We start from the raw sequence: 13,995 nt of genomic DNA, 5'->3' as shown, positions 1-13,995 counted from the left end.
TGTCTCGTCTCTTCTTAATTACTTTCTTATTTTCTCGTCTCTCCTTTCCTCTCCTCTCTACTAGACTCGCCTTTTTTTTTCTCCACTACATTCTTCTGCTTTTCTCTTCTCTCTACTACTTTAGTCTCTCCTCGTCTCGTCTCTTCTTTTCTCCACTATATTCTTCTCATCTCATCTCTCTTTTCCTTTCCTTTCTACTACATTAGACTGATCTCATTTCTTCTCCACTACGTTTTTCCCCTTTTCTCTCCTCTCTACTACTTTAGTCTCTTCTCGACTCGCCTCTTCTCTTCTCCACTGCTTTCTTTTCGTCTCATCCCTCCTTTCCTCTCTGTCTATTACTTTAGTCTCTTCTTGTCTCTTCTCTTCTCTACTACTTTATTATCTCGACTCTCCTTGTCTCTCTTCTCTTCTCTTCTACATTAGACTTATCTTTTTTCCACTACTTTTTTCTCCCTTTTTTCCTCTCTACTACTTTTGCCCTCTTTTCTTTTCTTTTCTTTTCTTTTCTCCACTACTTCCTTCTCATCTCATCTCTCCTTTCCTCTCCTCTCTACTTCTTTAGTTTTTCTCGTCTCTTCTCTTCTTCATTACTTTATCATCTCTTCTCTACTTTTCTCTACTCTCTACTACTTTAGACTCTTGTCTCTTGTCTCTTTAATACGTTCTTCTCATCTCATCTCTCATTTCCTCTCCACTGTATTACTTTAGTATCTTCTCATCTCATCTTTTCTTTTCCACATTAAATTCTTTGTGTCTCACCTCTCCTTTTCTCTTCTCTCTACTACTTTAGTCTCTTCTCGTCTCATCTCATCTCTTCTCCACTACTTTCTTCTTTTTTCCTCTCTCCTTTCCTCTCCTCTCTACTACTGTAGACTCGTCTCGTCTCTGCACTACGCTCTTCTTGTCTCATCTCTTTCCTTTGCTTTTCTCTCCATTACTTACTTCTCTTCTCATCTTGTCTCTTCTTTTCTCCACTACTTTCTCATCGTCCACCACTTGTTCTCTTCTCTCTCTACTTCTTTCTTTTGCTTCTGTTTCCTCTCCTTTTCATTTTAGTCCTCACTGGTTTTGTCTTGTCCTCTCATTGCTTCTCATCTCTTGTTATTCTCTATTTTCTCCCCTCTTCTCTCCTTATAACTTGTCCTTTTCTCTTATCTGCTCTTAATTGCTCTCCTCTTTTCTCCTGTTAGAAATCTATAACTTGGTTTAAAGCTTAAAATTGATGTATTGATTCATTAATGTGTTTTAAAGCTTGAGTTGGTATATGTAAAAAGTTTTTGGTTTAATCCATGCATCCATATAATAGTATAATAGTTAGTAATTAGTGTTATTCTGTATTTCTGGTGGTGATAAACTGCTGCAGATAAATAACACCTGGATTTAACGCTGTTTTCACTGGTTTTACACGTCCCACTGTTTACTGATAATCTGCTTTTCAGGAATATGACTCACTCGCATTGTGTTGTTTTTCTCTCTGGGTGATTCAAGCACAGGTGATGCTACGCTTAATGCAGTTGTGTGTGTGTGTGTGTGTGTGTGTGTGTGTGTTCTTTAGATAAGGGATGATAATAAGAGGCAGCACCCGTGTCTGGTGGAGTTCTCCAAGCTTCCGGAGCAGGAGCGCAGCTACAACCTGCAGATGTCCCTAGAGACCCTTAAGTACGCTTTTTACTATTACACACACACACACACACACACACACACACACACACACGAATCGACCCAGCTATTAAATATACTTGTTTTTAATTGAGCTAAACTGCTGATAAGGTGCACTTTAATCTGATATATTAGCCTGATAATATACTGCTATGAACTAACTCTGTTTCTGCTGCTGCTCCATGTTGTTTACACACTAAGAGCACAGTCTGTGCTGCGTTCACTGCTCACATCTGCGCTGCACGTCTCATTTTAAAACCCTGTGTTTAAAAAAAGCGCAGCAGCAATTTTTTTTAGCAATCTGTGCTAAAGCAGCTTCACACTTTAGTACAGATATACAGATATACACACTGTAACACAGAATCTTCTCACTATATTTTCTTTCTTGCTCCCGCGCCAGACAGCTCTGACCAATCAGAGGAGACGATGTGCTTGCGTGCTTTATTGGTGCGCATTTTGGTGCGTTTAGGTTTTTATGCCTGTGTGAAAACAAACCAAACAGAGGGAGAAACGCTCCAAATAAACACTAATAAACTCATCAACTGATCCGGATCATAGAAACTAGAAACTTTAACAACTACAGGTGTGAAAACGCTCTTTTATACTCAGCTTTCTAAAGTTCTAATTCAGAAATCCTTACCAACCAAAAGCTGAGATGTTTATATGTTGAGTATATTTATAAGTATATAATATATACTAGTATTTTAATTAACCCCACTAATATAAATATAATGATGTTTTACGTTTCTTAAATTCATTCTTTCATTTACAATTAAATATCCACTAATAAAACTTGCGATTGTCACAGAATCACTCTATTGTGATATCATCGTTATGATTTATCTGGACAATAGAGACAGTTATAGAGACAGTTACTCCAACAAAAGCAGGATAAACTGTATTTAATACATACCCTTAATTTTAGAATAATAAACAGTGAATGGGCATGTGTTACAATACTATTGTCCATTTTTTTATTTTATGCGTATGCTTTGTTTAGTATAGAGTTTGTGAATCTCTGTGTGTGTTGATCCTGCAGGACTCTGCTGGCGTTGGGTTGCCATGTTGGAGTGGCGGATGAACGGGCTGTGGAAAAAGTGAAGCGACTGAAACTCTCGGCCAAGTGAGTAAATCCGTCTCTCGGAACATTTAAAAAATATATAAATATGAACACAGATATTCTCATTACATTCAGAATTGTCAAATTATTATTGTTGTTTTGCTATTGTTTTTTTTTGTTACGTACATATTTGATTTTGTAGTGATTTACACTGTAGAAGTGGAATATTATCGAGAGAAATCATCTAAAATATAGTCTCAATATATCAAAAATTTCTCTTTATAATGTTGTAAGAATATGATCATAATTTAACATATTTTTTAAACGTCTTAAAATATTGTTTTAAATTGTTTTATCTTTTATGCATCTGTGGTGTCACAGAAGCTTTATTTCAAAATGATTGAAAACAGGCAGGGTCAAAACTAAAACGCTTCGTACAGCTGGACAGAACCAAAACTAATACTCGGCATTGAATGGAAGAGGCGAAGGGCTTTATATAGTGAGTAAAACAGAGGTGTGATCAATATTCTGGTGATTAGGAGGTGTCTGGGAGGTGTCATGTGCTGTGTGCACCTCTTTGTGATGAGGTGGTGCATTATGGGCAGTGTAGTTCTGAGATACTGTAGAGGATCACTGCTAGACACAGATGCAGAAGGAATGGGAACCCCTTTGGTGCCATGTGTGACAGAGGAGGTTGGCAATACTTTGCAAATTGGGACAGGAACAGACAGGTTTGAATAGACTAAAATATAAATGAGAAACAGGTGAAGCAGATTAGTACTCAGGTGATGGTGAGCATGAATTGCAGATCGTGGCCCTGACCACCTTGGCTCAGGACTGCCCACAGACAGAGCTGAAGCCGGGCAGCGACGCTGTCTTGTCAGATAGGAGCAGATTAACAGCGCTAGAAACAGCATGCAGTTCATTCCTGTGTTATTTGTGCGAAAAAACACATCAGTGGTATATACTTTAAATCAGGGGTGTCCAAACTTTTTTTTTTTTGCGGGCCAGAAGGAGAAATATATTTGAAGTCATGGGCCACAGACTCTGTAATAAAACAAATAATGAAATATACCACTTTAAATAATGCTTTTTTCCTGATTATTTCATTTACACACCATTTTACTTGACTTACTATCTTTATCTTTGACAGTGTTGTGTAAACTAAGATTTTCCAAATTGATGTTTAATTTCATGATGTCTCTTCATATTAAACTCCTTAATTACGGCAACTTTTAGACTCTTTGGCCCGTTTTTCTGCGCTAGAAATGCACACCCGCTCCGCTTTTAGACTCTTTGGCCCATTTTTCTGCGCTAGAAATGCGCACCCTCTCCACTTTTAGACTCTTTGGCCCATTTTTCTGCGCTAGAAATGCGCACCCTCTCCGCTTTTAGACTCTTTACCCCGTTTTTCTGCGCTAGAAATGCGCACCCTCTCCGCTTTTAGAATCTTTGGCCCGTTTTTTTGCGCTAGAAATGCACACTTTCTCCGCTTTTAGACTCTTTGCCCCGTTTTTCTGCGCTAGAAATGCACACTCTCTCTGCTTTTAGACTCTTTACCCCGTTTTTCTGCGCTAGAAATGCGCACTCTCTCCGCTTTTAGACTCTTTGGCCCGTTTTTCTGCGCTAGAAATGCGCACTCTCTCCGCTTTTAGACTCTTTGGCCCGTTTCTGACACCTAGCGTTCAAACTTTGAATTTCACATTATAAAAACCTGCTTAACAGCGGGCCAACTTTTATTCTATTTCTAAAATACCTCCAAATACCTAGGGTGTCCAAACTACGGCCCGCGGGCCATTTGCGTCCCGTTTCCTTTTTTGGAGCGGCCCGCGGGCCGTAGTTTGGACACCCCTGTTTAAACAGTAATTCAGAGCTAATGAACAAATGTTTAGAATTAAGAATGGAGGAACACCACCAGCCAAGTACAAATAAGATAGGTGGGTGTGTGTTTAGAACAGTTCTGTTTTATTTTTACATTCTGGACCTGGAATACCCACCTCTGTGTGTAGGTAACTATAGGTTTAAATAGGATCTCCGGTGTATTTGGCGTATTACAGAGACTCTAAGACTAGGTCAGTGGCTGAACTGCACTTAGCAGAGCATTACACATGCTGTAAAGTAATATATGACATAGAAAAGGATATTTAGATTTCTTCTGCTAATTAGAGTTATTATATTTTCTATGTATTTTGTGTTTTCAGATATGAGCTTTCCAGTGGATATAAACCTACTCCCATGGATCTCAGCCATATCAAACTCGCATCTACACAGGAGGCCATGGTGGATAAACTAGCCGAGAACGCCCACAATGTGTGGGCCAGAGACCGCATCCGCCAGGGCTGGACATATGGCATCCAGCAGGTCTGTGTGTGTGTGTGTTTTTGTGTGTGTGTGTGAGACACACTTCTGCTTAGTTTTTTTGCATGACAATTTTGTGTTTATTTTGATCTTCTGGTGCAACAATGTGTGTGTGTATATGATGTATATATATATATGGTTTATAGCACATTGTCTATCTAGCACATTGACCTACAGTATTCCAACTTATGTAAAAAGAGCTATGTTATGTGCCCTTTAACTGTTAAATAATAAAAAATAAAATCAGCTTTTAATTGATGGAAATGTAAAAGAGTGTGTGCTGAATCTCCTGAATGCAGTGTGAGGTGTGTGTGTGTGTGTGTGTGTGTGTGTGTGCAGTGTGAAGCAGTGCTGTGTCTATTTAGGTCCTCAGGCTGGCAGCTGGTGTTAATTTTCCTCTCTGTGGTTCTGGATATCGGGGCTTTTCCCTGCTAAAGAGAGAGGGAGAGGGAGAGGGAGAGAGAGAGAGAGAGAGAGAGAGAGATAGCGAAGAAGATTGAGAGAGAAAAACACACAGAGACAAAGTAAATTGAGATGAGTGAGGCAGAATGATGTAGAGTGCAAGAAGGTCTGGTAAAGTTAGGCAGAGCCAGATAATGTCCAGCAGATTGGGGTAGAGTGTGGTAGAGTGTGTGCATACTGAGGTAAAGCAAGGTAGACTGAGCTAGAACAAGTGCAGTGGGCATAGTGAGGCAGAATGAGATGGAGCAAGGTGAAGCAAGGGAAAGAGAAATACAGTAAGATAGAGTAAGGCAAAGTGAGGTAGAGTGAGGCAGAATGAGGTAGAGTGAGGCAGAATGAGGTAGAGTGTTTTAGAATATAGTAGAATATTGTGAAGTGTGCTAGAATGAAGTAGAGTGTGGTAGAGTGAGGTAGAATGAGGTAGAGTGTGGTAGAATATGGTGAACTGTGCTAGAATGAGGTAGAGTGAGGTAAAGTGAGGCAGAATAAAGAAGAGTGTTTTAGAGTGTGGTAGAGTTTGGTAGAGTGAGGCAGAATGAGGTAGAGTGTTTTAGAATATGGTAAAGTGTGGTAGAGTGAGGTAGAATGAGGTAAAGTGTGGTAGAGTGTTTTAGAATATGGTAAAGTGTGGTAGAGTGAGGTAGAATGAGGTAAAGTGTGGTAGAGTGTTTTAGAATATGGTAAAGTGTGGTAGAGTGAGGTAGAATGAGGTAAAGTGTGGTAGAGTGAGGCAGAATGAGGTAAAGTGTGGTAGAGTGTTTTAGAATATGGTAAAGTGTGGTAGAGTGAGGTAGAATGAGGTAAAGTGTGGTAGAGTGTTTTAGAATATGGTAAAGTGTGGTAGAGTGAGGTAGAATGAGGTAAAGTGTGATAGAGTGTGGTAGAATGAGTTAAAGTGTGGTAGAGTGTTTTAGAATATGGTAAAGTGTGGTAGAGTGTGGTAGAATATGGTAAAGTGTGGTAGAGTGTTTTAGAATATGGTAAAGTGTGGTAGAGTGAGGTAGAATGAGGTAAAGTGTGGTAGAGTGAGGCAGAATGAGGTAAAGTGTGATAGAATGAGGTAGAGTGTGGTAGAGTGTGGTAGAGTATGGTAAAGTGTGATAGAATGAGGTAGAGTGTGGTAGAGTATGGTAAAGTGTGGTAGAGTGAGGTAGAGTGTGGTAGAGTATGGTAAAGTGTGATAGAATGAGGTAGAGTGTGGTAGAGTATGGTAAAGTGTGGTAGAGTGAGGTAGAGTATGTGCATAATGAGATCGAGCAAGGTAGACTAAGGTAAAGCAAGGTCAAGTGCAGTAGGCAAAGTGAGGCAGAATGAGGTGGAGCGAGGGAAAGGGAGATAAAGTGAGGTGGTGTGAGGCAGATTGACAGCGAGAAAATGTCCGGTAGAATGAGGCAGAATGAGGTAGAGTGTTTTAGAGTATGGCAAAGTGAGGTGGAGTGAGGTGAGGTACATGCAAAGTGAAGTAAAGCAAGGTACAATAAGGTACAGAAAGGGGTAGAATAAGATAAAATGAGTTTACTAGTCCATTAAATTGTTTGACAATATTGTTAGAAAATATACAGAGGGGGTTTTCCTGCTAAAGAGAGAGTGAGAGAGAGAGTGATGAATAGTGAGAAAGGGAAGAAGATTGAGAGAGAAAGACTCACAGAGACGTGGTCGTATGACGGAGACACCGATCATCTGATACAACAAATAACTTCCCCACCTACAGCCTGTGTTAGAGCCGGGCAATGCTGATGGTGAGAGAGAGAGAGAGAGAGAGTGATGGTAAGAGAGAGAGAGAGAGAGAGAGAGAGAGAGCGATGACTCTGCTGGTGAGCAGGATTAGTGGTGTCACAGTTATTCATGGGACACATTAAGAGTTCTGTAGCGGAACGGTTCTAGAATAATCCTGACAGTCAACACAGTCTGACAACGCAATCAGACGCTGTCCTGGAGACGAATGAGAGAGATCCTGCGACTCGCAGAGGAAGCAAGCTTTATCTTCTGTGTGTGTGTGTGTGTGTGTGTGTGTGTGTACTTTGCAGTGCATACATCATCCCAGGCAGCAGGGCTGTAAGATAAATAGTATTTTTATTGAATAGGAATTTGCACAGTAAACACACTGAAAGAGCTGCAGTAACATTACATTACATTACATTACATTACATTTGGCAGACGCTTTTGTCCAAAGCGACTTACAATATTGAAGTGCAAATAATAGAAGAGGTTAAGTACAAAAATAATAGAAGTTAAAAATAAAGCATCTATAGATAGGGCCTTAAGGAGGTCAGAGGGAAATAATGGGATAGAGGAGTAGAGAAGAGGAAGAAGGGGATGAGGTTAGAATTAGTTAGTTTGTTAGAGGTGTTAGGAGAGTAAGTGCTCTTTGAAGAGCTCTGTCTTCAGGAGTTTATTAAAGATAGCGAGAGATTCTCCTGATCTGGTAGTGGAAGGTAGTTTGTTCCACCATTGGGGAACTCTGTATGAGAACAGTCTGGATTGCTTTGTGTGAGTGTTTGGCAAAGCGAGGCGACGTTCATTGGAGGAGCGCAGCGGCCGGGAGGTAGCGTAAGCCTTCAGGAGCGAGTGCAGGTAGGAAGGAGCCTGTACTGTCATCACCTTGTAGGCGATTGTAAGCGCTTTGAATTTGATGCGAGCAGCAACCGATAGCCAGTGGAGCTCAATGAGCAGCGGGGTGACATGTGCCCGTTTTGGTTGGTTGAAGACCAAACGTGCTGCTGCATTCTGAATCATCTGTAGTGGTTTTACTACACAGGCCGGGAGGCCAGTTAGTACGGCATTGCAGTAGTCGAGGCGTGAGATGACGACCGCTTGTACCAGGAGTTGGGTGGCCTGTTGCGTCAGAAACGGTCAAATTTTTCCGATGTTGTAAAGCGCAAAGCGGCAGGATCGAGCAACTGAGGCCACATGGTGCGTGAAGAGAAGCTGGTCATCAACCATGACACCCAGGTTCCTAGCAACCTTTGTCGGTGAGAGAGAGAGAGAGTCGATGGTTATGGCAAAGTTGTGTTGAATAGAAGGTTTTGCTGGTATGACCAGAAGTTCAGTCTTTGAGAGGTTTAGTTGGAGGTGATGTTCCTTCATCCATGCGGATATGTCTGAGAGACACTGTGATATTCGTGCAGAGATTGAGTGATCATCTGGTGAGAACGACAGGTATAGCTGAGTGTTGTCAGCAAAGCAGTGGTAGGAAAAACCATGTGAGCGGATAACCCGACCTAGAGAGGTGGTGTATATTGAGAAGAGAAGAGGTCCCAGTACCGAACCCTGGGGAACCCCAGTGGGTAACGAGTGGGCTGGGGACAGCCGTCCTTGCCATGACACCCTGAACGAGCGCCTAGTGAGGTACGATCTGAACCATGACAGCGCATTGTCTGAGATCCCCATGTTCGAGAGTATAGTTAGGAGGAAGTCATGGTTGACTGTGTCGAAAGCAGCCGAGAGGTCCAGCAGAATGAGCACTGAGGACTGTCCTGCAGCTCTAGCAGTTTTTAACGCTTCTGTCACAGACAACAGAGCCGTCTCAGTAGAGTGCCCTTTCTTGAAAACAGATTGGTTCTGGTCCAGGAGGTCATTTTGGGTGAGGAAGCCAGAGACTTGATTGAGAGCTGCTCTTTCTAATGTTTTAGAAAGAAAAGTCAGTAGTGAGACCGGTCTGTAGTTATCAACCTGGGCGGGGTTGAGAGAAGGCTTTTTAAGCAGTGGTGTGACCTGTGCTTGTTTAAAAGCAGTCGGGAACACACCAGAAGTTAAAGAGGCATTGATGGTGTGAGTAATAGCCGGAATGATTGCAGGTGCGATGGTTTGCAGAAGGTCTGAAGGAATCGGGTCAAGTGGACACGTAGTAGGACGGCTACGCGTTAGGAGAGCCAGTGTCTCGTTCTCAGTGAGAGGAGTGAACGAGGAGAAAGCGACGCCTTCGGTAGAGGGATACCGGGCAGCAGAGCATGATGTAGGACTGCTACATGTCGCATCAGTAAACTGTCTGCTGATAGCTGCCACTTTCCCAGTAAAGAATGAGGCAAGAGCTTCAGCCGTAAGGCAGGTAGCCTGAGGAGGAGGTGGAGGGTTGAGTAGTGTTTTGAATGTAGCAAATAGTTTCCGGGAGTCTGTGAGGGAGCTGATTTTTTTGTGATAGAATTCAGCTTTAGCAGCAGTGAGGCTGGCTGAAAAAGAAGCCAGGAGCAGTTGGTAGTTTTTTAGGTCTGTCTGGTTTTGCTTTTTTTGCCATTTTCTTTCAGCAGCTCTGAGTTTGGAGCGTAGTTCCCTGAGCGTGTCATTTTTGAGCCATGGCTGTGGTTTGCTTGGTTTAATGGCTCGAGATGTTTGAGGACAAAGGTCGTCCAAACAGGAGCTTAATGTGGAGCAGAGAGTGTCAGTGGCATCATTTACATTGAGTGATGAAAATGAGCCTAATGCAGGCATATTGTCAGTCACCAGCGAGGAGTACTGGTCTGCTGGGAGATCTCGAAGATTTCGGCAGAACGAGACCATAGTAGGAGTAGCTGTGGGTTTTTTCGAAATGCGAACGTTGAGTTGCATGAAGAAGTGGTCTGAGAGGTGTAGAGGAGTGACAGTTAAAGAGTTGGTGTCACAGTTACAAGTGAAGATCAGGTCTAGATGTTTGCCAGCTTTATGTGTTGGGGACTGGGGACCTGCTCCAGATCGAAAGACTGCATGAGGGATAGGAAGTCTGTGAAGCTGGTACTGTCATGATGGATGTTCATATCCCCTAGAATGAGCATGGGGCAATCTTGCTCGGGGATAGAAGACAGTAGCATGTCAAGTTCATGTGTGAACTCGCCCATTTGTCCAGGAGGACGGTAGATGACAACGACAGTAAGTTTTGATGGAGTATTAACCAGTGTGGCATGATACTCGAACGAGTTGTATGAGTTGGCAGGTAATAGTGGAGTATATTTTAAGCCATTCGCGAGCAATAGGCCAGTTCCACCTCCACATCCTGAGAGACGAGAAGTATGGGTAAAGGAATAATTATTTGAAAGTGCCGCCGGAGTAGCAGTGTTTTCAGGTTTAACCCAGGTTTCAGTCAGAGCCAGTAGTTGTAGTGAGAGATGATTTGCATGAGAGGCGATGAAATCTGCTTTATTAACCGCCGACTGGCAGTTCCACAGCCCAACAGAGAATGAGGTAGTAGTGGGCGTGGCTTGCTTAAGAGGACGCAGGTTAGTATGGTCCTGGCGCCTATGTGTGTTTTTACGCCTTCTGTGCGTACCGCAGATGACAGGAATGTGATGGGAGCACATTTTGTGAGGCAGTAGGACGGGCTGCCTTGTCAGTGGCCTTGCTCGGTGGACTCGCGCAGGTAGACTTGCAGGTCTTTACCCGAGTTAGGTCTTCACACGAGAGGGTCTTCACACAACAGCTGACGCCTTCGGCTTACGCCTCGGCGAGTGTGAATGACGACATAGGAGTCTGAATTTGCGCGCAGGTGCGGGCGATATAGGAAATCAGCTCCACCAGACTGTCTTTTAAAGCGTGAGTAACGCCCCTGAGGTGTGTAGACAGAGAATGTGTGAATGAGGGGGTTTGCCACGCCCCGCTCAAGTGAGAATCGCTCAGCCTTGTCCGAAAAAGCGCGCTGAAAAGCGCCTTTGCTGTTGCTCTTACAGCGTAGCTGCAGTTAAAATGGAGTAAAAAGCGCAGTCTGGTGTAGCTTCAGTTCCTGTTTGCTCTCGTAGTGTGCCCGCTCTTATTTAGGAAATCAGCTCCACCAGACTGTCTTTTAAAGCATGAGTAACGCCCCTGAGGTGTGTAGACATGTGTGAATTGAGAATAACAGTAAACTCAAACTGCATTACAGCATCACACTGTGATCACATGACCTAACAAGACTGGAGGTAGAGTGAGGTAGAGAGAGCAAGAGAGGGAGAGGTAGAGGTAGAGTGGGGTAGAACAAGATAAAGTGAGGTGGAGTGAGGTAGAGTTTGTGCTTACTGAGATAAAGCAAGGTAGACTAAGGTAGAGCAAGGTCAAGTGTAGTGAGCAGAGTGAGGCAGAACAAGGTGGAGTAAGGGAAAGGTAAGGCAGAAATAAAGTGAGGTAGAGCAAGATAAAATAAGGCAGAAAGACAGTGAAATAATGTGAGGAAGAGGGAGGTAGAGTGTGGTAGAGTGTGGTAGAGTGTGGTAGAGTGTGGTAGAGTATGGTAAACTGTGGTGGATTAAAGCAGAATGAGGTAGAATAAGGTGGAGCAAGGGGGAGGGAGATAAAGAGCAAGATAATGATGTCAGGTAGAGTGAGGCAGAATGAGGTAAAGTGAGGTAGAGTGAGGTCAAATGAGGTGGAGTAATAGGAAGGGAGATAGAGTGGGGTACAGTAAGGAACAGTGAGATACAGTGAGGCAGAATGAGGTAGAGTGAGGCAGAATGAGGTAGAGTGAGGCAGAATGAGGTAGAGTGAGGCAGAATGAGGTAAAGTGAGGTAGAGTGAGGCAGAATGAGGTAGAGTGAGGCAGAGTGAGGTACAATGAGGCAGAATGACAGAGCAAGATAATGATGTCAGGTAGAGTGAGGCAGAATGAGGTAAAGTGAGGTAGAGTGAGGTCAAATGAGGTGGAGTAATAGGAAGGGAGATAGAGTGGGGTACAGTAAGGAACAGTGAGATACAGTGAGGCAGAATGAGGTAGAGTGAGGCAGAATGAGGTAGAGTGAGGCAGAATGAGGTAAAGTGAGGTAGAGTGAGGCAGAATGAGGTAGAGTGAGGCAGAATGAGGTAAAGTGAGGTAGAGTGAGGCAGAATGAGGTAGAGTGAGGCAGAGTGAGGTACAATGAGGCAGAATGACAGAGCAAGATAATAATGTCAGGTAGAGTGAGGCAGAATGAGGTAGAGTGAGGCAGAATGAGGTAAAGTGAGGTAGAGTGAGGCAGAATGAGGTAGAGTGAGGCAGAGTGAGGTACAATGAGGCAGAATGACAGAGCAAGATAATGATGTCAGGTAGAGTGAGGCAGAATGAGGTAGAGTGAGGCAGAATGAGGTAAAGTGAGGTAGAGTGAGGCAGAATGAGGTAGAGTGAGGCAGAGTGAGGTACAATGAGGCAGAATGACAGAGCAAGATAATGATGTCAGGTAGAGTGAGGCAGAATGAGGTAGAGTGAGGCAGAATGAGGTAAAGTGAGGTAGAGTGAGGTCAAATGAGGTGGAGCAAGGGGAAGGGAGATAAAGTGGGGTACAGTGAGGTAGAGTGAGGCAGAATCAGGTAGAGTGAGGCAGAATGAGGTAAAGTGAGGTAGAGTGAGGTCAAATGAGGTGGAGCAAGAGGAAGGGAGATACAGTGGGGTACAGTGAGGTAGAGTGAGGCAGAATGAGGTAGAGTGAGGCAGAATGAGGTAAAGTGAGGTAGAGTGAGGACAAAAGTTGTTAATTTAGTGTTGTGTTTAAACGTGACTTTTATTCAGATAAATGTATGAATATGATAGTGTTTTTATACTGTCATAATTTTTTAACCAATTTAATAAATTGCGGTATATCGTTTTACTTCTCTTTCTCTGTTTTCCATCTTTTTTCTCTCTCTTTCTTTTAAAGGATGTGAAGAATAAGAGAAATCCACGGTTGGTGCCTTACGTCCTTCTGGATGAGAGAACCAAGAAGTCCAATAAGGACAGTCTGAGAGAGGCGGTGCGCACACTGCTGGGTTACGGATACAACCTGGAGGCTCCCGACCAAGACCATGGTAAACATCACCATACATCATCTCACAGATCTGTTATAATTATATACAGCTCTGAAAAAAATACAGAGAGCACTGTTTCTGAATCAGTTTCTCTGATTTTGCTATTTATAGGTTTATGTTTGAGTAAAATGAACATTGTTGTTTTATTCTATAAACTACAGACAACATTCCTAATAAAAAATATTGTCATTTAGAGCATTTATTTGCAGAAAATGAGAAATGGCTGAAATAACAAAAAAGATGCAGAGGTTTCAGACCTCAAATAATGCAAAGAAAACAAGTACATATTCATAAAGTTTTTAGAGTTTAGAAATCAATATCTGGTGGAATAATCCTGGTGGTTTTTAATCAAAGTTTTTTTTTGTGTGTGCATCTTGGCATCATGTTCTCCTCCACCAGTCTTACACACTGCATTTGGATAACTCTATGCTACTCACTTCTGGTGCCAACATTCAAGCAGTTCAGTTTGGTGGTTTGATGCCTTGTAATCATCCATCTTCCTCCTGATTATATTCTAGAGGTTTTCAATTTGGTAAATGGAGATGCAGATTTCATTTTCCAGCAGGACGTATGCCAAAAAGTACCCATTGATCTTTTAAACTGAATTACTGAAATAAAGTAACTTTTCAATGATATTCTCATTTTTTTGAGATACACTACATGTGTGTAATATATAAAAGCACTTTACACAGGTGATTATCTGCAGGTTTGTGAGGGTGAAATGCGTTTGGACATCAGCTTTTCTTTCACAGTCTATA

At 42.6% G+C, this 13,995-nt stretch overlaps 1 protein-coding gene across 4 annotated transcripts in view; it reads left to right on the top strand.

Moving 5' to 3' along the window:
• The window catches only part of ryr2a (ryanodine receptor 2a (cardiac)), a 348,664-nt gene that overhangs the window by 183,384 nt on the left and 151,285 nt on the right, over positions 1–13,995 (top strand). For all 4 annotated transcript variants that reach the window (XM_049464528.1, XM_049464527.1, XM_049464526.1 and 1 more), the window contains exons 22-25: positions 1,559–1,662; positions 2,702–2,785; positions 4,924–5,083; positions 13,090–13,237. In XM_049464528.1, coding sequence (XP_049320485.1) covers positions 1,559–1,662; positions 2,702–2,785; positions 4,924–5,083; positions 13,090–13,237 — 496 coding nt within the window. The remainder of the gene's footprint in view (positions 1–1,558; positions 1,663–2,701; positions 2,786–4,923; positions 5,084–13,089; positions 13,238–13,995) is intronic.

This window comes from Astyanax mexicanus, chromosome 15 (genome assembly GCF_023375975.1).
Source record: "Astyanax mexicanus isolate ESR-SI-001 chromosome 15, AstMex3_surface, whole genome shotgun sequence".
NCBI classification, from domain to species: Eukaryota; Metazoa; Chordata; class Actinopteri; order Characiformes; family Acestrorhamphidae; genus Astyanax; species Astyanax mexicanus.
Note: the sequence above shows the minus strand (reverse complement) of the source record. Positions and strands in the feature narration are given on the sequence as shown.